General features: G+C 45.5%; 1 protein-coding gene across 1 annotated transcript in view; it reads right to left on the reverse strand.

Moving 5' to 3' along the window:
* Positions 1-21,556, reverse strand: part of LOC123072680 (ubiquitin-fold modifier 1-like) — a 69,706-nt gene extending 48,150 nt beyond the window's left edge. The window contains exons 1-3 of the mRNA XM_044496288.1: positions 21,471-21,556; positions 21,035-21,044; positions 20,703-20,744 (exon numbers count right to left, since the gene is read on the reverse strand). Coding sequence (XP_044352223.1) covers positions 20,703-20,744; positions 21,035-21,044; positions 21,471-21,556 — 138 coding nt within the window. The remainder of the gene's footprint in view (positions 1-20,702; positions 20,745-21,034; positions 21,045-21,470) is intronic.
* Between the last annotated feature and the right edge of the window lie 4,326 nt (positions 21,557-25,882).

A 25,882-nucleotide genomic window follows, 5' to 3' on the forward strand; every position in this document is an offset into this window, starting at 1 on the left:
GAGATATATTGTCGTGTAACTTTCCACCGTTCCGTCCATCATCATCGTGACATACTTTACTTTTGTCATATTGCCATTGCATGATCATGTAGTTGACATCGTATTTGTGGCAAAGCCACCATGCATTATTTTTCATACATGTCACTCTTGATTCATTGCACCATCCCGGTACACCGCTGGAGGCATTCATATAGAGTCATATCTTGTTCTAGTATCGAGTTGTAATCCTTATGTTGAATCAATAGAAGTGTGATGATCATCATTATTAGAGCATTGCCCAACAAAAAAAGAGAAAGGCCAAAAAAAGAAAGGCCCAAAAAAACAGAAAGGCCAACAAAAAAAGAAAGGCCCAAAAAAATAAAAAAATAAAAAATAAAAAGGGCAATGTTACTATCTCTTTTTCCACACTTGTGCTTCAAAGTAGCACCTTTGTTCTTCATGTAGTGAGTCTCATATATTGTGCTTCAAAGTAGCACCATGTTTCCATATAGTGAGTCTCATAAGTTGTCACTTTCATATACTAGTGGGAATATTTCATTATAGAACTTGGCTTGTATATTCCTACGATGGGCTTCCTCAAATGCCCTAGGTCTTCATGAGCAAGCAAGTTGGATGCACACCCACTAGTTTTCTTTTGTTGAGCATTCATAGCTCTAGTGCATCCATTGCATGGCAATCCCTACTCCTCATGTTGACATCAATTGATGGGCATCTCCATAGCCCGTTGATTATCCTCGTCAATATGAGACTTTCTCATTTTTTGTCTTCTCCACACAATCCCCATCATCATATTCTATTCCACCCATAGTGCTATATCCATGGCTCACGCTCATGTATTGCGTGAAGGTTGAAAAAGTTTGAGATTATTTAAGTATGAAACAATTGCTTGGCTTGTCATCGGGGGTATAGAAGTTGGGAACATCTTTGTGTGACGAAAATGAAGCATAGCCTAACTATATGATTTTGTAGGGATGAACTTTCTTTTGCCATGCTATTTTGAGAAGACATGATTACTTTGATTAGTATGCTTGAAGTATTACTATTTCTTTTATCAATATGAACTTTTATTTTGTAATCTTTCGGATCTGAATATTCATATCACAAGTAAGACGAGTTACATTGAAATTATGCCAACTAGCACTCCACATCAAAAATTGTCTTTTTTATCATTTACCTACTAGAGGACGAGCAGGAATTAAGCTTGGGGATGCTTGATACGTCTCCAACGTATCTATAATTTGTGATTGCTCCATGCTACTTTATCTACTATTTTAGGCAATATTGGGCTTTATTATTCACTTTTATATTATTTTTGGGACTAACCTATTAACCGGAGGCCCAGCCCAGATTTGCTGTTTTATGCCTATTTCAGTATTTCGAGGAAAAGGGATATCAGACGGAGTCAAAACGGAACGAAATCAACTGGAGAAGTTATTTTTGGAAGGAAAGCAACCCAGGGAACTTGGAGTGCACGTCAGGGGAGATACGGGCTGCCCACGAGGGTGGGGGGCGCGCCCACCCCCCTGGGCGCGCCCCCTGCATCGTGGGGCCCCCGTAGCTCCACCGACGTACTCCTTTCACCCATATATACCTACGTACCCTAAAACTTCCAGAACAGAAGATAGATCGGGAGTTCCGCCGCCGCAAGCCTCTAGAACCACCAAAAACCAATCGGGACCCCTTTCCGGTATCCTGCCGGAGGGGGGATCCATCTCCGGTGGCCATCTTCATCATCCCGACACTATCCATGACGAGGAGGGAGTAGTTCACCCTCGGGGCTGAGGGTATGTACCAGTAGCTATGTGTTTGATCTCTCTCTCTCGTGTTCTTCTATGGCATGATCTTGATGTATCCCGAGCTTTGCTATTGTAATTGGATCTTATGATGTTTCTCCCCCTCTACTCTCTTGTGATGAATTGAGTTTCGCCTTTGAAGTTATCTTATCGGATTGAGTCTTTTATGAACACTTGATGTATGTCTTGCCATGATTATCTGTGGTGACAATGGGATATCATGTGCCACTTGATGTATGTTTCGGTGATCAACTTGCGGGTTTCGTGACATTGGGAACCTATGCATAGGGGTCGGCACACGTTCTTGACTCTTCGGTAGTAGCTTTGGGGCACTCTTTGAAGTACTTTTATGTTGGTTGGATGAATCTGAGATTGTGTGATGCATATCATATAATCATGCTCACGGATACTTGAGGTGACAATGGAGTATCTAGCTGACATTAGGGTTTTGGTTGATTTGTGTCCTAAGGTGTTATTCTAGTACGAACTCTTCTATAGATCGATCCGAAAGAATAGCTTTGTGGTGGTTTCGTACCCGACCATAATCTCTACATTTTTTCTCCGCTATTAGTGTCTTTGGAGTGACTCTTTGTTGCATGTTGAGGGCTTGTCATATGTTCTATCTATGTTATTATTGTTGAGAGAACTTGCACTAGCAAAAGTATGAACCCTAGGCCTTGTTTCCCATCATTGCAATACCGTTTACGCTCACTTTTATCCTTAGTTACCTTGTTGTTTTTATTATTTCAGATTACAAAAACCTATATCTACCATCCATATTGCACTTGTATCACCATCTCTTCGCCGAACTAGTGCACCTATACAATTTGCTATTGTATTGGGTGTGTTGGGGACACAAGAGACTTTTTGTTATTTGGTTGCAGGGTTATTTGAGAGAGACCATCTTCCTCCTACGCCTCTCGCGGATTGATAAACCTTAGGTCATCCACTTGAGGGAAATTTGCTACTGTCCTACAAACCTGTGCACTTGCAGGCCCAACAACGTCTACAAGAAGAAGGTTGTGTAGTAGACATCAAGGGGTAATGCCTTTTCTCCCAAACGGGACATAAAGCGGCTTAGAGCCGCCACGCATCCAGTCAATTTTTGTATTTGTTTGAGGTCCTTTGGTATATCCAATTGTGACAGAGCTCGGATCTTGGCTAGGTTTGCTTCAATTCCTCTACCGGATACACTGAAGCTCAAGAGCTTTCCGGCTCGTACGCCGAAAACGCATTTTTCCGGGTTAAGCTTGATGTCATATGTTCGGAGATTATCGAATGTGAGCCTCAAGTCGTCTACTAGAGTTTCGACATGCTTGGTTTTGACGACCACATCATCTATGTATGCCTCCACTGTTTTGCCGATCTGGTTTGACCGACATGTCTGAATCATGCGCTGATATGTTGCGCCGGTGTTTTTGAGCCTGAAGGGCATTGTGTGGAAGCAGAATGGGCCGTATGGGGTGATAAATGTTGTTGCGGCTTGGTCAGGCTCTGCCATCTTAATTTGATGGTAGCCGGAGTATGCGTCGAGGAAACACAATGAATCGTGTCCTGCGGTAGCGTCGATAATTTGATCGATGCGGGGGAGGGGGAAGGGATCCTTTGGGCAAGCCTTGTTGAGGTCCTTGAAATCGACGCATAGGCGCCAGGATTTGTCCTTCTTTGGTACCATCACCAAGTTTGCTAGCCAGTCCGGATGTTTTATATCTCTGATGAATCCGGCCTCCAGTAGTTTGGCTAGCTCCTCTCCCATGGCTTGTCTCTTAGGTTCAGAGAAACACCGAAGAGCCTGTTTGACTGGCTTGAATCCTTTTAGGATGTTTAGGCTGTGCTCGGCCAGCTGGCGTGGGATTCCTGGCATGTCTGAAGGGTGCCAGGCAAAAATGTCCCAATTTTCGCGTAGGAATTCTCGTAGTGCGGCGTCTACATCAGGGTTTAATTGTGCCCCGATGGAGGCCGTTTTTGTAGGGTCCATTGGGTGGACTTGGAATTTGACTATTTTGTCCGCTGGTTTAAAGGAGGTGGACTTGGATCCTTTATCGAGTATCACATCGTCCTTGTTCACCGTGGAGCGCAGCGCAGTCAGTTCCTCAGCCGCTAGGGCTTCGGATAGTGCCTCAAGGGCTAGTGCGGCTGTCTTATTTTCGGCGCGGAGTGCTATGTCTGGGTCACTAGCAAGAGTGATGATTCTGTTGGGCCCGGACATTTTGAGCTTCATGTACCCGTAATGGGGTATAGCTTGAAAAATTGTGAATGCCTCTCGCCCTAATAGAGCGTGGTATCCGCTGCTAAACGGGGCCACTTGGAACGTGACCTCCTTGGACCTGTAATTATTCGGCGTGTCGAACGCCACATCTAGTGTGATTTTTCCTGTGCAGCATGCTTCCCGACTGGGTATTATTCCTCTAAGGGTTGTGCTGCTTCGCTCAATGCGGCTCCAGTCTATTTCCATTTTTCGAAGGGTTTCCTCATAAATGAGGTTCAATCCGCTGCCACCGTCCATGAGTACCTTGGTAAGGCGAAAGTCGTCCACTATTGGACTGAGTACCAATGCTGCTGGTGCTCGGGCTGTTCGGAATTTAGGTTCATCACTGGCATTAAAGGTAATAGCCGTGTCACTCCATGGATTTATTGTTGCTACTTGGTAGACTTCGGCAAGGCTGCGGAGTGTTCGTTTGCGCATATTATTTGATGCGAAAGTCTCGAAGACTGTTAATACCGTACTGGTATCCCTGGGCCGGTGCTCTGTGGATGCTGGGGTTAGAAGCTCTTCGCCACTTTTGGCCACCTGCCGGACTATCCAACATGCTCTAAGGCTATGAGTTGGGGTGGCGCCCTCTGTACTATGAATTTTACAGGGTCCGTTGAGCCATCCCTCCAGTACGGTTCCATGCCCCGTAGGGGTTTTTTGTTTTTTGGTGTTTAACCCGGGTGATTGGCGATAATGCATCCTTTTATTTCGGATTGGGTTTGTATTCAGGGCCGGATTGTCCCAAAATCTTACTTCGGTTTTCCAGGCGCTTTCCATCGCACAGTACTTTCATACTATGGACGCCAAGTCAGCAAAGCATGTAATTTCACGGCGACCTATGGCGTTGAGGATTCCCTTGTCCATGCAATTATTGCAGAAGAATGAAATTGCGTCTTCCTCGCGGCAGTCCTTTATCCTGTTCATAACAAGGAGGAATCTGGCCCAGTAATGATGTACTGTTTTCTCGGGCTCTTGTCTAATATTGGATAGATCGCCTATGTTCGGGTGGGTGGGTGGAATTAGATCAGAAACCTCACCCGATCTGAGGCTCAAGGGCCAAGGAGTTTCCGAACTCGGCAGCTTGGATTCTTGGATGTTGTCCACTGAATCTAGCCCGTTGCCTGACTCTAAGTTCAGGTCTTGAGTGACGTCCTCCCCTCCGCGGGTATCCGGCTTGGAGGGATCGGGAATCCAGACATAGCTAGTCCTTAAGATAGATGAAGGGTCGCCGCATTGTTCCTCCACCACAGCAACGTGATGGGTGACCTGGGGAGAGTTAATCTCTCTCAGATCGGGTTTAAGCCCAATCTGATCGTAGTCTGTAGCGACTCCCAGGGCGGCGATGCGATCTAGGAGCTCGTTTAAGGAAGAGAGCTCCGTCGGATCTAACTGCTCGGCGAGTTCCGAGTTGACGTGAAGATTGCTTTCGATAACCCGAGAAGTCATCGTCGGCGCGGCGGCCGAACAGGCGGTCATAAGAAAACCACCTAGCCGGAGAGTTTGGCCGATAGTCAAAGCTCCTTTAGCAACAGTGCCATCTTTAAAGACGGGATGAGGCATCCTTCCTGATGGCGACGACACAGAGGAACTCTCAATGAAAGCACCAATGTCGGTGTCAAAACCGGTGGATCTCGGGTAGGGGGTCCCGAACTTTGCGTCTAGGCGGATGGTAACAGGAGACAAGGGACACGATATTTTTACCCAGGTTCGGGCCCTCTCGATGGAGGTAAAACCCTACTCCTGCTTGATTAATATTGATGATATGGGTAGTACAAGAGTAGATCTACCACAAGATCAGAGAGGCTAAACCCTAGAAGCTAGCCTATGGTATGATTGTTGTTCGTCCTATGGACTAAAACCCTCTGGTTTATATAGACACCGGAGAGGGCTAGGGTTACACAGAGTCGGTTACAATGGGAGGAGATCTACATATCCGTATCGCCAAGCTTAGCTTCCACGCCAAGGAAAGTCCCATCCGGACACGGACGAAGTCTTCAATCGTGTATCTTCATAGTCCAGGAGTCCGGCCAAAGGTTATAGTTCGGCTATCCGGACACCCCCTAATCCAGGACTCCCTCAGTGGCGCACAAACACCTCACCGTGTCGACGGCTTTCCTGTATTTTCACACGAGCTCAAACTCGGTACCCTCAGCTACAACACACAGGAGGGAGGGGGACTTATACGTCCGGGCACTGACGCACCACGTCACGCTCCCGACACACCCTATTCGTGATCTCCATGCCCGGCGCTCCACGGCTCACGCGCCCGTCGCGCTCTTATGCGCACAACGCAGCTGGGTCCAGTGCCGTGAAGCGATCACCCCTCTGGACTTGTCGCCAACTAACATACCCACGCACACACATGCTCGAGCCCTGCAGAACGTAGCCGGCGCATCCGACGCCGATCGCCACCGTACAGGACATGGCTTATTCACCCAACAATCACCCCCTAAGCCATGGCCTAGAGGAGCGCCGGCCCAGCGTCGGCGGTGGCGAGAAGTGACCTCTCCTCCTCCTCCGCGCGCTTCTTCGGCTTCGTACAGTCCCGCGCGGAAGTGCCCGTGCTCGCCGCAGTTGTAGCACCAGCCGCGCAGGTTCCCTCCACTGCCTGACGCCGTGCTGCAGCCGCTGTCGTCGTGGTCAAGGCCGCCGCCGCATTGTCGCTGACGTGCCTACCACTGCGCCGCCGTGAGCATCAATTCCTCCTCCGCCCGCTTGCTGCCAGCCTGCACGCATCTTCCCGAGCGCTCATTGAAAGCCTTCAGCCGGCTCAGCACCTCCTAGGACGGCATCTCGTTGATATTGCAGAATTGCTCAATTCCGGCCACCGCAGAGTGTAGACGGTTGGGGACAGTGTCGAGCAGCTTCTTCACCATCTCCGCGTTGTTGAGCATCGACCCGAGGCTCGCATACCTCGCCGCCATGCCGCTGATCCTCGTAGCATACGCGTCCAGCCCCTTGAGGGAGTCCTGGATTTGGGGGTCCCCAGGTGTCCGGCCTATCCAATATGGGCCGGACAGGTGGGCCGTGAAGATAGAGCATAGAATCATCCCCCATGTCCGGGTAGGACTCCTGTATGCGTGGGTAGCAAGATTGGTGTCCAAGGACTGCTACGCCGTGTTCGTTGGGAGGGTTTAAGGAGTCTACGACCACTGGCCAGGCGCTCAGGCTCAGGGGGACAAGTACCCGGGTGCTAGCCACAGAAGGTCCGATAGCAGAGCCGAAGCGGAAAGTAGTTACTTGAGGTGGACGCTTCGGCAAGAGCGGGGGCGGAACCGCCGGTGCCTCAAGTATTACATAATCGCGCTCTTGCTCATGCTGATCGCTCTTCTCTTCTACATCATGGTTTAGATAGAGATGGTGAAACTTGTGTGTGTGTGCCATGACCATGCAGTTGCACTTATTCAAGACATGACATGACTTGTGTATCGCTATTTTCGAGATGTGATGATATTTGTGTTGAATGATGATGATGATGGTATGACGAGACTACTGTATGTGTATGATATGATGAGAATGGTGTATGTTTATTATGATCTGATGAAACTACTGTATAGAGCCTGCACAAATACATCACAAATAAGTATAGGGGGTATAAATCTTTGAAAGCAGGAATACTTGCAGTAGCGCTGGAATGCATCTAGCAGCAGTGCTTGCTTTGTTGCAGCGCTACAGATAGTTAGCAGTAGCGCTGCCCTGACCAGCGTTACTCCAGTAACACTGGTCAGGGCAGCGCTACTGCTACAACTTAATAGTAGCGCGTAGCAGTAGCACTGGACCCAGCGCTACTGCTATAGGTATTTCAAGAGCTACTAGTAGTGGACTCGAGCGGCGCTAGCTGCTCTGCCAAGTCCGTGTCCAACGCGGTCGCTATGCCGGCAGCGAGCTGCCCCTATGCCTGTTGGTGCCCCTAGAGGAGCTGCTGGTTATAGGCGGCGTTTACCTGCTTGTCCCGGAACTACTCCTCCTGCTCCTCCTGCACCATGTCTATGTAATGTGCATGGGACTCGCCGATGATCATGGTGCAATGCACCGACGAGGGTGGCGCTGGCAAGGAGGGTGGCGTCGTCTCGCTGTTGGTCGCGTCCTCCATTGGGACGTTGTCTTCCTCCATCTGCCTGCCGGCCAGCCAGCTGGCGGCAATGACGTGCATCTCCTTCTTCTGTTGCAGCGTGGACCCGTCCTAGAGAGCTCTGGAGCACGAGGAAGCCATGGTGGGAGTAGTGCGGAGAGGTGAAAGGGATCGAAAGCGGATGAGCGCGGATATGGTCGAGGCAGCAATTCATATAACAAAGTGAGTGGCAGAAGGACGAACGGGTGGCGTCGGAGTAGACGCCTTGGCAACTATGTGTCATTAATGTGGACGGCAAACGGACGTGTGGACTATCGTCGTGTCGTTTGAACGCGGAGCAGTCGCCTGCACCGGGAAGCGGCGTGGGCAGCGCGTCACTTCAATGCCGGCGCCGGTGGTCGCGTCCGCTTTGGCCGGGCATGAATGTCGCACTGATGCTCTGGAACGGCACGGACTATTTCAGATGGGAAGTGCGTGCGGGCGGCGCGTCGCTTCAATGCCGGCGCCAGTGGTCGCTTCCGCTTTGGTCGGGCATGAATGTGGCACGAACGCTCTGGAGTGGCGCGGACTGTTTTGGATGGGAAGTGCGCGTGGGCGAGAAGAGGGGTTTGGATGGGTCAAGGCCATCAGGCGCGGGATTGGGAGCTGGGACGCTCGCAAAGCCCCCTATGTTTGTCTTCGGTTTGCGAAAGATACATGCCCACATTGAATGGCAAAACATGATACATAATTTCATCGGAAATACCATACATCGCTTGACTGCTGAACAGCAAATTACTCTTTGATGAAGCATCTCCACAAATGAACTTGAGATACAAGTTGATCGCGCTGCACAAATTTTTCCGAGAAAAACATGATCGATCTGCATAACTCAAGAATTGCCATTATCTTACATGTAGTGCATGAGAGGCCAGCGTAGCCTGTGCTATTCTTCAGTAACCCTGGGCTTCAGACATGAACTGATGCTGCTGAGCTCCCTGGTGAACCGGACGAGCCGCTCCAACTCGGACGACGACGACCCCGCCCCCGCGGCATCCAGCCTCAACCGTTGCGCCATGGCTTGGATTAGCCTAGGTGATCGTGTAGTTGTCGGAGCTGGTGCATCGTGGTCGCCCGAGTGTTCGCGTTTGTGCTACACTTCTTGTAAACATGCTTTCTACGTGTTTTTGATAAAAATATAGAACGCCATTGACGTACTCTTGGAGAAAAAAATCAGGGTATTGGTATGGCAGGAGCCGCCATGCTTGCGAGATCTGGTCCGAGGAGGGGAGGGAAGTGGGGGATATGCACTCACACTTTGAAGGGTAGCTTGGGGTCGGAGGTGAGGATCACCTTGAAGGACACCTTCCTGTTGGGGAATATAGTAATTTCAAAGAAATTACTACGCACACACAAGATCATGGTGATGCATAGCAACGAGAGGGGAGAGTGTGTCCACGTACCCTCGTAGACCGAAAGTGGAAGCATTAGCACAACGCGGTTGATGTAGCCGTACGTCTTCACGGCCCGACCGATCAAGCACCGAAACTACGGCACCTTCGAGTTCTTGCACACGCTCAGCTCGATGACGTCCCTCGAACTCCGATCCAGCCGAGTGTCGAGGGAGAATTCCGTCAGCACGACGGTGTGGTGACGATGATGATGTTCTACCGACGCAGGGCTTCGCCTAAGCACCGCTATGATATTATCAAGGTGGATTATGGTGGAGGGGGGCACCGCACACGGCTAAGAGATCAATGATCAATTGTTGTGTCTAGAGGTGCCCCCCTGCCCCCGTATATAAAGGTTCAAGGGGGAGGGGGCGGCCGGCCAGGAAGAGGGCGCGCCAAGGGGAGTCCTACTCCCACGGGAGTAGGACTCCCTCCTTTCCTTGTCCAAGTAGGAGAGTGGGAAGGAAGGGAGAGAGGGAAGGAAGGAAAGGGGGGCGCCCCCCCCCCCCCCTCCTTGTCCAATTCGGACTAGAGCGGGAGGGGGCGCGTGGCCTGCCCTGGCCGCCCCTCCTCTTCTCCACTTTGGGCCCAAGTGGCCCATTAACCCCCCGGGGGGTTCCGGTAACCCCCCGGTACTCCGGTATATATCCGATAACCCTCGAAACTTATTCCGGTGTCCGAATATAGTCGTCCAATATACCAATCTTCATGTCTCGACCATTTCGAGACTCCTCGTTATGTCTGTGATCACATCTGGGACTCCAAACTACCTTCGGTACATCAAAACATATAAACTCATAATATAACTGTCATCTAACTTTAAGCGTGCGGACCCTACGGGTTCGAGAACAATGTAGACATGACCGAAACCCGTTTCCGGTCAATAACCAATAGCGGAACCTGGATGCTCATATTGGCTCCTACATATTCTACGAAGATCTTTATCGGTCAAACTGCATAACAACATACGTTGTTCCCTTTGTCATAGGTATGTTACTTGCCCGAGATTCGATCGTCGGTATCTCAATACCTAGTTCAATCTCAATACCGGCAAGTCTCTTTACTCGTTATGTAATACATCATCTCGCAACTAACTCATTAGTCACATTGCTTTCAAGGCTTCTAGTGATGTGTGTTACCGAGAGGGCCCAGAGATACCTCTCCGACAATCGGAGTGACAAATCCTAATCTCGAAATACGCCAACCCAACAAGTACCTTCGGAGACACCTATAGAGCACCTTTATAATCACCCAGTTACGTTATGACGTTTGGTGGCACACAAAGTGTTCCTCCGGTAAACGGGAGTTGCACAATCTCATAGTCACGGGAACATGTATAAGTCATGAAGAAAGCAGTAGAAACATACTAAATGATCAAGTGCTAAGCTAACGAAATGGGTCAAGTCAATCACATCATTCTCTTAATGATGTGATCCCGTTAATCAAATGACAACTCTTTTGTCCATGGCTAGGAAACATAACCATCTTTGATAAGCGAGCTAGTCAAGTAGAGGCATACTAGTGACACTCAGTTTATCTATGTATTCACACATGTATCATGTTTCCGGTTAATACAATTCTAGCATGAATAATAAACATTTATCATGATGTAAGGAAATAAATAATAACTTTATTATTGCCTCTAGGGCATATTTCCTTCCGTCTCCCATTTGCACTAGAATCAATAATCTAGATTACACAGTAAGGATTCTGACACCCATGGAGCCTTGGTGCTGATCATGTTTTGCTCCTGGAAGAGGCTTAGTCAACGGGTCTGCAATATTCAGATCCGTATGTATCTTGCAAATCTCTATGTCTCCCACCTAGACTTTGTCCCGGATGGAATTGAAGCGTCTCTTGATGTGCTTGGTCTTCTTGTGATATCTGGATTCCTTTGCCAAGGCAATTGCACCAGTATTGTCAGAGAAGATATTCATTGGACCCGATGCACTAGGTATGACACCTAGATCGGATATGAACTCCTTCATCCAGACTCCTTCATTTGCTGCTTCCGAAGCAGCTATGTACTCCGCTTCACATGTAGATCCCGCCATGACGCTTTGTTTAGAACTGCACCAACTGACAGCTCCACCATTCAATATAAACACATATCCGGTTTGCGATTTAGAATCGTCCGGATCAGTGTCAAAGCTTGCATCAACGTAACCATTTACGACTAGCTCTTTGTCACCTCCATAAACGAGAAACATATCCTTAGTCATTTTCAGATATTTCAGGATATTCTTGACCGCTATCAAGTGATCCACTTCTGGATTACTTTGGTACCTCCCTGCTAAACTTATTGCTAAGCATACATCAGGTTTGGTACACAGCATTGCATACATTATAGAGCCTATGGCTGAAGCATAGGGAACATCTTTCATTTTCTCTCTATCTTCTGCTATGGTCGGTCATTGAGTCTGACTCAACTTCACACCTTGTATTACAGGCAAGAACCCTTTCTTTGCTTGATCCATTTTGAACTTTTTCAAAACTTTATCAAGGTATGTACTCTGTGAAAGTCCAATCAAGCGTCTTGATCTATCTCTATAGATCTTGATGCCCAATATGTAAGTAGCTTCACTGAGGTCTTTCATTGAAAAACTTGTATTCAAGTATCCTTTTATGCTATCCAGAAATTCTATATCATTTCGAATCAATAATATGTCGTCTACATATAATATTAGAAATGCTACAGAGCTCCCACTCACTTTCTTGTAAATACAGGCTTCTCCAAAAGTCTGTATAAAACAATATGCTTTGATTACACTATCAAAGCGTTTATTCCAACTCCGAGAGGCTTGCCCCAGTCCATAAATGGATCGCTAGAGCTTGCACACTTAGTTAGCATCCTTTGGATCGACAAAACCTTCTGGTTGCATCATATACAACTCTTCTTCCAGAAATCCATTCAGGTTTGACATCCAACCCAACAAATCCGCGTTGCTGAGCGTCGACCCGAGGCTCGCATACCTCGCCGCCATGCCCTGATCCTCCTAGCATATGCATCCAACCCCTCGCTGTCGTCCATGCGCAGCTAATGAAAATTGTCGCAGAGGGTGGAGAGCCATGCCGCCCTGACACAATCGGCTTCGACGAAGCGCGTCCTTAGGTTAGCCCACACCTCTGTCGTTGTCTTCTTCGTCGACACGTGCATCAATAGATCCTCAGAGAGTGCGACGAGCAGCACTGTCCGCGCCGTCTTGTCCTTCTTCGCGTCAACCAGCGCATCGCCCTTCGACAGCACTGCCTCCCAAAGGGTCTGAGTGTCGAGGATCGCTCTGCCTTGATCGCCCACACCGCGTAGTTGTCTGGCGTGAGCATCGACAGCGAGAGCGACACCGTCCCCCTCCAGTGTCGTGCGGGACGATCGCCATGGCCGCCGGCAGGATCCAATCTAAGCTCTGATGCCAACTGATAGCAAAAATGGAATCATGGCTCGCCAGCGATCACGGGAGACAAGATAGTGTGGCGAGCGGATGAACACAGAAGTTTTGGTGGCGCACAAACACATCACCGCACCAATGGCTTTTCTGTATTTTCACACGAGCTCGAACTCGGTACCCTCAGCTGCAACAACCAGGAGGGTGGGGGACTTATACGTGCGCGCACAGACGCACCACTCGCGCTCCCGACGCACCCCACTCACACGATCTCCACGTCTCGCACGCCCGTCGCGCTCATACGTGCACAACATAGCCGGGTCCAGCGCCCTGCCGCGATCACCCCTCCGGACTTGTCGCCAACTAACATAACCACGCATGCACACGCGTGCACACACACGTGCTCATGCCCTGCACGGACCGTAGCTGGCGCACCCGACGCCGATCGCCACCGTGCAGGACATGGCTTATTCATCCAACATGTTTGGCCTTATTTTTGTTTAGTTCTATTCTTTTTTATATTTCTTTATTTGCCCAAAAAAAATTCACCTTCAAAAAATAAGGGCATTTTGTTAGCCTCAAACTCAGAAGCTCATGGTTCATAGTCCGACACGTTAACCACGTGGGATACCACACCTCCTATGTCAAAGTACTTATTTTTTCATCTCTTTGTAGTGTGTCAAATATAAGGTAAAAATTTCCCCTAAAAAAATATAACGCTAAAAATAAAGATTCTGGTTTTCCTTTTCTATCGGGCAGTTTTGGCTGTTTATTTTTTGTTTTTACACAATTTTTATATTATATTATTTATATTTATCTTATCTTTTTATTTTTGTTGAATTTTCGCAAATGCATGAATTTTCCAAAAAATCAAATTTTTTCTCAAATATGTGAATCTTTTTCAACTTCGTGAACTTTTTTTCCAAATTTCATGAACTTTTCCCAACTCCATGAACTTTTTCTCAATTTTTTTGCTAACACTTTATTGAACTTTTTTCAAATCCATGAGCCTTTTCAGTATATTTGCAACTTTATTTTGCCAAACCCAAAAAAAAATTCAAATACAAGAAGTATTTTTCAAATTTGCGAATATTTTTTCTGATTATTGATTTTGGTTTTCTAGAAAATTTGCATTCTTTACTTTTTCTATTTGTATTTTGCTCATTTTTGAAAAAAATCTTCTTTTTCCAAAATATGCTCGTGCTTTGAATTCTTGTTAAAATTTCAAAAAATGCTCGTTCTTTCAAATTTTGTTCAAGAAAACAAATATTCATATTTTAATAAATTGTACATAAATTCCAAAGAAAATCTCCGTGTCTTCATAAATTGCTAAGAATGACAAAACATGAACAATTTTTATGTATTTGTGTAGAATAGATTTGAAAACAGGAACTTAATTTAAATTCCAAACAAATTTTGAAAGCGCAAGAATTATTTGAAATTTATCGAACATTTTTCTAATTTGTGAACAAGTATTGAAAAATAGGAATATGGTATGAATTTGTGAACATATTTTGAAAACAGGGACATTTTTCTTTAGTCGGTGAACCTTTTTGAAATCTGCGAGCCCTTGGCCAACCCAACAGGCCCAACGGGAGCGATGTTGTCGCCTAGTTGGGCCATGCCTGAGTGTTTTTTTATTTCTATTTTTCGTTATCTTCTATTTTTGTCGTTAATTCATTTTTCTTCCTTTTGAATTTATTTGATTTTTTTTATTGGCCAAACAATATACATTACTTTTGAATACCAAAATAACAATTTAAAGGAAGTTTTTAAAATTATGGTTTGAAATTCTTTTTTCCATCAAATATTTATTAAATGCTTTTAAAAAAATTTACTATATAAATTATGATTTTAAATACTTTTTTCCTTCAAACCAGAAATTGATATCTACCATGTGCATGCCCACCTGCTTGCAAAATTGGTGGTCATTTCAAGAATGTTCAAAAAACACCATGTTCAACTCAGGGTTTTTGGCTAGGCCAAAAGGCTCCATTTGAGAGCATGTTATTTATCGACAACCATCAAAGGGCTCAAATCTTTTTCCATGGACTTGTATGACAAATTCAAGGCACCATGCCAAGTTGTTTGGGCTTTTGGCAATTTTTGCATTTTCTAGAGTTTTCCCGGTGAAAAAAGGCCGATAAATGGTCGGATGAGTTGCAACTAGCATACGGTGTCAAAAATTGTTCAAACCTGACATGGATGCCTACAATGGTCATGCTCACCTGCTTGGAAAAGTTGGAATTATTTTAAGAATGTCCAAATATAGAGCATGTTGAACGGAGGGTGTTCGGTAGGCTCGAAGGTTCTCTCTGAGAGCATGTTGTTTATCGACGTCCTTAAAAGAGCTCCAAATTTTTTCCATAGCCTTGCATGACCAATTCAAGGAACCATGCCAAGTTCTTTGGTTTTCGATAATTTTTGCATTTTCTAGAGTTTTCCCGTGGAAAAAGGCCGATAAATGGCCGGACATATCGCAACTTGCATACAGTGTCAGAAATAGTTCAAACCTAACATGGATGCCTACAATGGGCATGTCCACCTGCTTGCAAAAGTTAGGGTCATTTTAAGGATGCCCAAATACACCATGTTGAACGGAGGGTGTTCGGGTAGGCGAGAAGGCTCTGTGTGAGCACATGTTGTTTCTCGAAATCCTTGAAATTACTCCATAGCATTGTACGACCAATTCAGGCACCATGACAATTGACAAGTTGTTTGGATTTTCAATAAGTTTTGCATTTTTTGGTTTTTTCCGGTGAAAAAATACCAATAAATGACCAGAAATCATTCGAACCTGGCAAGGATTCATACCATGGGCATGCCCACCTTCCTGCAAAACTTAGGTTCATTTCAAGGATGTCTGAAGCTAGACCATATTTAATGGAGGCTGTTCATCTAGGCGAGAAGGATCCTTTTGGGAGCACCTCGTTTCTCGACATCTCTTAAATGACCCCAATTTTTTTCATTGCCTTTTATCACCAATTCAATCAAGACACCATGCCAAGTTGTTTGAGTTTTCGACAAGTTTTGTATTTTCTAAAGCTTTCTCTGTAAAAAAATGACGATAAATGGTTGGGCATATTTCGACTTGCATATGATGCTGAAAGTCGTTCAAATTAGGCATGGATGCCTATCATTGCATGCCTGCTTGAAAAAGTTGGGGCCATTTTAAGGATGTCCAAAAATAGACCATGTGCAACCGATGGTGTTCAGATAGGGCGAGAAGGGTCTACTTGAAAGCATGTTATTTTTTACATCCGTCAAGCCCCAAAATTTTCCCAATAGCTTCTAAGACCAAAGTTTTGCATTTTCTGAAGTTTTTTTTGGTGAAAATGGTCTATAAATGGCCAAACATGTTACCGCATGCAAATGGTGTTGGAAGTTGTTTAAACCTGGCATGGATACCTCATATGTCCGTGTCAAGTTGCGCAAGAAGTTGGGATCATTTACCCATGGTCCAAAATAACACCATTTAAGAGGAGTGTGCTAGACTAGGGCAGATGGGTGCTGTTGTGAACATGTAAGTTTCCTAATTTGAATGCTTCGGTTGTTTATAATTTTTGTCATTATCAATCAATAAGAACATATTCTTATATCCAAATCATTTCTTGAAATTTCTTCAGAAATTTCCAATAATTGATGGTGAACACAAATTGCAAATCTCATACATTAAAAAATTATCAAATTTTTGAAACACAAATATTTCTTCAACTTGTGAACAAAAAATTCAAAAAAGAGGAATATTTTCTAAATTCTAGAATATTTTATAAAATTGTAAACAATATTTGAAACCACTGTTCAAAAAATCTTCCGATTCAGTGATTAATCTTCTGATTTATCGCTGCTCGAGGAGTGACCGATAAGATTATGCCTTATCTTCAATGTTTATATTTTCGGCCGATTTATAGCTCTTACAAGTGATTTATCGGGACTACCGATAAATTGAACCTATTCATAGCACTATGTTTGCAAAAACTATGTCTATTTGTATTTTGTGGACCTTGTTACGCAATATGTATTGTTGTCCTATTTTGTTTGTCATTATACGAGGATTCAAAGGTTAGGAATCAAGGTAACACTTCTGTCCAATATTGTCTTGGTGTTGAATATAGCGCATTTTAGTATTGAGAACCTGGGATTTGCAAAAAACTATTCGATTAATAGTCGACCAATAAAATCAATTAATCGGCCAGTTTCCGATTAATCTCTAATCTCCAGCTGACTGAGACGATAACGATAAGCGATATCCTCAACATTGTTTGAAACAAAAATATTTTTTAGTATTTCAAACAATATTTCAAAATTTTAAACAGGTTTCAGAAAGAATAATAAAGTTTGGAGAAAAATGAATTAACAAGAAAACAGAAACTGTCGCCGTAGCGAGTGGAGCTAAGGACCCAAGGGGCCAAGCCCACGCCAATTAGCAAGTGGAGGAGCTCGCTCTCTACACGCCATATGGACTGATCCAACCACGCACGCCCAAACCTGATTGAGCTTTTCGGTCACGTGTGCGCCCAGCCGTCCATAGCGCTCAATTTAGTCCCACCTCACTGAGCAACAAATATGGGGGCATAGAGCTCTGCTATATAATGTGACCGAGTGTCATAATATAAAGAAGCACATTTGATGAGTTGGCTCGATGTAATCTGAACATCGAACGGAGTAAGCCGATTAACCGAATGGTCATTTTGGTTTACAGTTTTGCTAATCGGAATTTAAAATAAACTGAATGGTAAAAATTGACTTCTCGGTTTCTACCGCCCACCTTGAGATTAAAGAAAACTTCATAAGTTTAAAAAAGTATGACAAAAATATTCATAAAATTGAAAAAGTTCATTGATTTAAAAAAATTGGTAATTTGACAAAGAAGTTAATGAAATTGACAAAAAGGTTCACAAACTTGGAAAAAGTTTGTGAACTCGAGAAAAAGATCATCGATTTGAATTTTCGTATGAATTTGAGAAGAAAAAATTTAAAAATATTCATTCATTTGAAAAAAAATCATGGATTAAAAATAAGTTCACGGATTTGAAAAAATTCACTTTAAGAAAAGCTTCAAAAAATTAGCAAATGAAAAAAAGATTAAAAACAAATAAACCCGAAGAAAAAAGGCCAGACAAAAGAAGAAGAAACAGAACGAGAAGATGCACAACAAGAATAAAAGAAGAAACTAGGCACAACAAGTGAGTTGTCCTAGTTGGTTATAGTGAGTTGAAGCAATCCAAGAGGTTTACTTCATGCACCTATTTTTTGAAGGTTAAAAACAGAAGAAAAATAAATGGGCCAGCCCAGGACGGAGGGTTACGTGTGCCGGTTTCTGTAACCCTACTCCATGTACAATGTATACATATATGACAGGTGAAGAGTAATATGACTATCATGCCCCTTTTTTAAGAGGTATGTGCTAATCTGGGCTGTTCTTGTGTTTAGAAAGATGTACCAAAGTAGAAGTGTCCGAAATTAAAGTGTCAAAGATCCGTGTCAGCTTCCAATCAAGTGACAACTGCTCCCTAGTAAGGGCATCTCGAACGGCAACCCGCGAATTTTCTCCAGCATCTGTCTGTGGATAAGAATGCGGGAGGCCGCCATCCAACGCTCCCCATATACATTTGGACAACAATGTGAACTAACTAGACGAAATTCGTTGAAACACGGCCGAGTTTCATATAAACATATCGAATGTCATATAAGCATAACGAATTTCATTACATTTCGGACATACATCAACTAAGATGTGCTCGTCCGGCTCTAATGATATAACTAATACGCCTAATCTATGATCGCTGGTGCCCATTCCCTGTGTCCGGCCACGAGCCCCGAGAACTAAAACTTCGCCTTCTCCAGCTCCGCCTCACGCTCTCCAGCTCCGGCTCTGTAACCTCCACTTCTGGAGACCCATGAAGTGAAGTTGTCCGCCACCATGTCGTCGCCAAGCGGCTAATCAACCGACGATGTTCATCCCACCAAGCTTGGTTTCAATGGAAGGGGAGGAGCGGTGTCCTTCTTGAGACCCGAGCGACAGGAACCTACCGTGCTCTACTCTTCCTCGAGCTCGGCGTCGTGGCTCCGCCTCGACGGAGCCGACGTTGTCCTCCGCCTCATCGTCGGTCTTGCCCAACACCTCGTCCGCCGCCTCGTCGAACTCCTTGTAGGCGGCCTCTAGTTTCGCCTGATGCTGGCGGTATCGCCAGCCGGCAAGGCGGATCTCGCGGGCGGAGCGATATGACTCGAGAAGCGCCAGCTGCTCCGCCAAGTCCATCTCCAACGCGATCTCTCTGCCGGCAGCGAGCTACCCCTCCGCATGTTGGTGCCCCCGGAGGAGCTGGTGGTTGTAGGTGGCGTTGGCCTACGCCTCCCGGAACTACTCCTCCCGCTCCTCCTGCACCATGTCCATGTAATGTGCATGGGCCTTGCTGATGATCATGGTGCAATGCACCGACGAGGGTGGCGCTGGCTAGGAAGGTGGCGCCGTCTCGTCATCAGTCGCGTCCTCCATTGGGACGTCGTCTTCCTCCATCCGCCTGCCAGCCAGCCAGCTGGCACCAATGACGGCCATCTCCTTCTTCTGTTGCGGCGTGGACCCGTCCTAGAGAGCTCTGGAGCGAGAGAAAGCCATGGTGGGAGTGGTGCGGACAGGTGAAAGGGATCGAAAGTGGATGACTGCCGATATGGTAGGGGCAGCAATTCATATAGCAATAGTGAGCGGCAGAGGGACGGACAGGTGGCGTCGGAGTAGACGCCTTAGCAACTGTGTGTCATTAATGTGGGCGGCAGACGGACGTGTGGACGACCGTCGTGTCGTTTAAACGCGGAGCAGTCGCCTGCACCGGAAAGTGGCATGGGTGGCGCGTCACTTCAATGCCGGCGCCAGTGGTCGCATCCGCTCTGGCCGGGCATGAATGTGGCATTGACGCTCTGAAACGGCGCGAACTATTTCGGACGGGAAGTGCGGGCGGGAGGCGCGTCGCTTCAACGCCGGCGCCAATGGTCGCTTCGCTCTGGCCGGGCATGAATGTGGCACTGACCCTCTGTAGTGGCGCGAACTGTTTCGGATGGGAAGTGCGTGCGGGCGAAAAAGGGGGTTTGGATGGGCCAGGGCGGTCAGGCACGGGATTGGGAGCTGGGATGCCCGCAAAGCCCCCTATGTTTATCTTGGTTTGCGGAAGAAAGTGTGTCCGTACCGTCCAGTGGACAGATACAGGCCCAGGCCCAGATTGAACGGCAAAACATGATGCATAATTTCATCAGAAATAGCATACATCGCTTGACTACTGAACAGCAAATTACTCTTTGATGAAGCATCTCCACAAATGAACTTGAGATACAAGCTGATCGCGCTCCACAAATTTTTCCGAGAAAAACATGATCGATCTGCATAACTCAAGAATTGCCATTATCTTACCTGTAGTGCATGAGAGGCCAGCGTAGCCTGTGCTATTGTTCAGTAATCCTGGGCTTGAGACATGACCTGATGCTGCTGAGCTCCCTGATGAACCGGACGAGCCTCTCCAACTCGGACGACGACGACCCTGCCCCAGCGACATCCAGCCTCAACCGTTGCGCCATGACATCGATTAGCCTAGGTAATAGTGTAGGTGTTGGAGCTGGTGCATCGTGGTCAGCTGAATGTTCGCATTTGTGCTACACTTCTTGTAAACATGTTTTTGTTGGCGCCGCCTCCTCGCGGCGCCGCTCCTTCTTCTCTCCATCGCAACTTCCTCTCACATCTCAACCTTCTTTCTTGTGGTTTCTCTCAAGAACACACACAGACACACACTTCACCAAGGAGGAAAATGGCTTCGCCTCTTGCTCCTGGTGAGAACACATGAACTACATTTTTCCTCGGGCCCTCACGGCCTCTGCCACTTTTCTCATTCCTTTGTTCACCTTAAATATCCCATACAAATGACCCAACCGGCTACACTACTAATCCTAAACTCACGCCACTTTGACCCACTACTCCACTACCTACACGCACGCCATGCACAGCACTTGCGCCACCTCTTCTCAACGGCCACACATATCTATGTGCGTGAAGCTAGCTAACAACCTCTAACATGCACACGATGCAATCCAATACTATTCGTGTGCTAACTAACTATACTGGTTCTCCTCAGCTCCAAACTGATCCATCCAGTTCTGGTACATGCGGAGTTGGCTTCAACTTTTTCCTGCAGCGCCCGTCTCACACGGCTGCACCGCGTCTCGCGGTACTCGGCATCTCGTCGTCTTTGTCGCATCGCGCAACCTTCTTCGACATCTTGCCTTTGCACCCCTGCTGAACCAAAACTACGTACATACAAGCCGCACGGCAAGTTACTCTATTACCTAAACTACATGCAAAACTCAAACTAAATATGCATATACATGAAATCAAGATTAAGGCTAACAGTTTTCTACGCATTTTTTTATAAAAATATAGTACGCCATTGACGTACTCTCGGAGAGAAAAATCGGGGCATTGGTACGGCAGGAGCCGCCATGCTTGCGAGATCTGGTACGAGGAGGGGAGGGAAGAGGGGGATATGCACTCACACTTTGAAGGGCAGCTTGGGGTCGGAGGTGAGGATCACATTGAAGGACACCTTCCCTCCTCCACCGCCGCCGCCCTCCGCTGCCATGGGTGCCGAGACCGAGACGCCGCCGCCATATGCGGTTACTTTGAATGAAACAACATTTTAAAACAGAAAGCTGGATTACATTCCATTTAAAATTGTTGCTTATACCATCCGCAAAAAATATTTGTTGCTTATACATGTACAAATTCTATACATTTATGTTTGACACCGTGGAGTATGCTCTTCTTTCATGGGACTTTACCCTCACTATGGTCCTCATTTTCACGACCCCCGTGTGGTGCGGTTTTTGTAGGTGGGCATGGACTTGCTTTGGACCAGCACCACTGGACGTCGTGGAAGCCATGGTGCAGGAGCTGGAGACAGGAATTCAGTGGGGAGTCTGTATCGTCTATATTGAGATGAATGTAAACATCATGAATGGCCGCTGCCGCCGCTCCGATGTTGTCTCCGAAATGTCCATCATTCCGTAGCGAAACACAGAGTTTGCAGAGGGCGGCCCTCAAGTCCAACATTCCCTTGTGATGGCCTTGGAATTGACCATGTTCGAATGCGGTGAACGTCATGACCATTGTCGATGAGGGTGAAAAGGAGGATAAAGAACAACACCGGTGCGTTCCCGTGTTGAAATAGAAGACTTGGATCTATAGGGGATCTTGAGCAATGCTTATTAGGTAAAAGCATGTGATTTTCCCGTTGCAACGCACGGGCATGTTTGCTAGTTATACTAAAGTATGCTTGTCTAATTTTTATATTTATGTTCATGTACTTCTATTTAGTTATTTTTCTATCTAGCGTGCTTCTGTCTCTAGCTAATTATTAGTTATGCCTCAAATTCTCTTAAGTTGTTGACTGCTTCAGTTTGGTTAACCGTTATTCCTCTTTACATTACTTGTGTTGTTTTGTTTACTCAATTTTTCTTCGCTACTAAGTGTTTTTCAAAGAAGTTCTTCAAATCTCTCCATCCCTCCTCTCATTGATAACTTGATCCTACATTCACAATTATTATAAGTGATGATATTTCAATACCAAGTCTAGACCACACACATATTACAACAGTTACTAAACCCACTATAACATGTAAGACACATTTGACTAATAAAAAATAGGTAAAGCAAATGAAAATAACCCGGCAACAACCTACTAGTAGAAGCCTTCTATACTCTAGAATTTTCCATTTACTTATACTAAATCATAAGCATGATAGTGTCATCAAGATATATTTGTTATACCATACATGTTAGATAACTCGCCCACTATATTTAATGATACACACAAATATATACATAGTATATTTGCACGACTTTAATATTGTAATCCTAAATATATGTTTTTTATTTTTTTATTTTTATTTTCCCTTGAATTTGAGGGAATTTTTTAAAGATGTTTTAATGGCCAATGTCTCGAAAAAAATTAGTACATTTTATGAAAAAAATACAGTTGACTATAGCACAACAAATGTACATCTTACAATTATGCTTTATATTGTATTAAAATCACTATTATTATATCTAGAGACATTATTTATGCTATTTAAATTGTATAAAATATATTAACAAAGGTTGTAGTTTGATAAAGATGACTTCAAGTATAAAAATTTTATATAAAAAATGTTTGAACTGACTTTAGTTCACGAACTGCACTTATTTATTTAAATACTTGTGAACACAAAATTTATTAAAGTGAACAAATAAATGAGTGTTATATTATTTGACATTGTTGACCAAATCCCGGTGCACATGCGTTACAGTTCTTTCAAATTACAGGTGATTGATTTTGGTTATGGCTAGGCAGCAAAAAAATCACTTCTGAAGCGAGAAAATTGGTGGTGGAGGAATGAAATGGAGGAACTACAAATGTGTCAGCCAATGATGGAATTTCGATAATCATAGCCAATAGATTGCGTTTTATTGATATTTTGAATTTGAATTAAAGATAATCAATTTTTATTAAGGGGAAAATAAACATTCATAATCCGCGTCTATTTTCATCAATAATTAAATAATGAAAGTCAATGATGTAATTTTGATAATCATAGCCAACAAACTGTGTTGTATTGATGGTCTGAATTTGAATTAGAAATGGCCAATTTTTACCAAGGGGGAAATAAACAGACAGAATCCGCATATATTTTCATCAATAATTATATAATGAATATGTTTTTTTGCGAGAATTTTTTTGATCTATTCATCTTCAATCATGGCAATACAACTAATACCAGAAGTAATAGATATTACATCCAGATCCGTGGACCACCTAGCGACGACTGCAAGCACTGAAGCAAGCCGAAGGCGCGCCGCCGTCATCGCCCCTCCATCACCGGGAGTCGGGCACAACTTGTTGTAGTAGACAGTCGGGAAGTCGTCGTGCTAAGGCCCCGTAGGACCAGCGCACCAGAATAGCAACTGCCGCAGATGAAAAATAACGTAGACCGGAAAGATCCAATCTGAAGACAGACGAACATAGACGAACAACGACGAGATTCGAGCAAATCCGCCAAAGATAGATCCACCCGAGACACACCTTCACACGCCCACCAACGATGCTAGACGCACCGCTTGAACGGGGGCTAGGCGGGGAGACCTTTATTCCATCTTCAGCGAGCCGCCGCCGTCTCGTGTTCCTGAGTAGGACACAAACCCTAGCAAAACTGAAAGAAACAACTAAAAACGAAGCCCTCCCGCCGGCCCTTGCCGAGATCCACTGCGCCCCCATGGCCCTAGGGCCACCGGAGAGGAGGCGGACCTGCGGCGGCGCCGGTGGGAGGCAGAAACCCTAGCTTTTTTGTGGAGGAGGAGGAGATATAATGAATATGTTAAAGTGACACAAAATATTTTTTAATGATATCTCTACTGAAAGAAACTATAGCTCCTTGTTTACCATTTTCATTACGTCCCTTAAAACCAATAAGCACCTAGCTTATTGGCGTTAGTATGCATTTTGACACAATAGTTCAATGGGATTAACCACATACAACATTGAAAAAACAGCGATGACAGCAACAACTATGTATTTTGCTTGGTCCTGAGCTATTCTGGGAACATGAAGCAACCACACATCTGTTGATTGGTTCGTTTTATGTTCTACCAATGTCAATTGGCTGTATTGATTAGGATACCCGGAAATTGAATGACTATGAAATGAAATGAAGACAATGTTAGTGTCACAAACTCGGACATAATCTTGCAACTTCTTACACGATGACCTTATGCGAAGATGGGTGAATTTGTGTTGTCAACATAATTTTAGAAGAATATGAAATGCACCCCAAAGCATTTAATAGTTTCAAGTACTTTATGGGGCATCAGAAGACATATTGATATTTATTATTTTCTTAGCAACTAAACCCACTCTGAGAGGCCTAATATATCTCGGGTGTTTTTTCTCTACCAAGGAAGAGTGAATACATTAGCTAGCAAAAGAGGTAGAATCAAGGTCCGTGGCGTTGGGGCCATGGAGTCGGCAATTTCGGTAAACTGCCTTTCGTGATTGTTTCCTACCTAGTGTGCTAAGCCATGACTCACGGAGTTTGCGCTGCAACTCATTTGAACACGGATGACATGAACTCAACGCGTGTCATAAGGTGTCCGAGGTATTGGGGGCTACCAGAGGTATGGTCTCCGAGCAGTCAAGACTCCAGCACAAGCGGAGTGACATCTAGTTTCTTTTGTTGAGGTAAGGAAGTGATATCTAGTGAAAGGGCCAGAGAGAAGCCTTTCTACATGGACACAATCTCAGACCTCTAGCCCGTCTACACAACCAAGGAGTTGCCGGGCATCCGACGGAAATTGAGGGGCCCTTGTCATCTCACAGCATCATCCATGTCCTTGTTGATCCATCGGGTTTAAAGGACCCTACTGCCACTTGAACCCTATCCCGCGAAGCACGGGAATAATCATGCCATGGCAGCATTTCGGGCCCAAAATCACTGCCACCACGGCCCTTTTACTTTGGTCTTCCCGTTAGCTATTTTGCTGCAAATTATGTTAGCTCTCGCCGGGAGGATGCGGTTTGTGCAGTCTGGCGACAATGTGGGAGGGATGCCTTGCACAAGCTCTGCGGACCTTTCTGGTGGCCATCCTCCGATGGCCCTGTGGGCAGGAGACAAACAACACAGTTACTTCCACGGCAGTTGGAAGCTAACTTCCAGCCCAAATGTTCGCACTCACCAAATAGTCTCTTTATTGAGCAATTCAAGGCCATACTCTATGCCATGCCACGTCGACAGAGTCTTCCCGGTGAAAACCGTGTCCAACGGTGCTGCCATTGGGGTAGCATTTATAATCTGCACGCAGAGAATCAGGGTGCTGGTATGGCCATGCTTGCGAGGGAGCAGAGCTTGGGGGTTGGGGCCTCTAATTAAACAGAGAA

This window comes from Triticum aestivum, chromosome 3B (assembly GCF_018294505.1).
Source record: "Triticum aestivum cultivar Chinese Spring chromosome 3B, IWGSC CS RefSeq v2.1, whole genome shotgun sequence".
NCBI lineage: Eukaryota > Viridiplantae > Streptophyta > Magnoliopsida > Poales > Poaceae > Triticum > Triticum aestivum.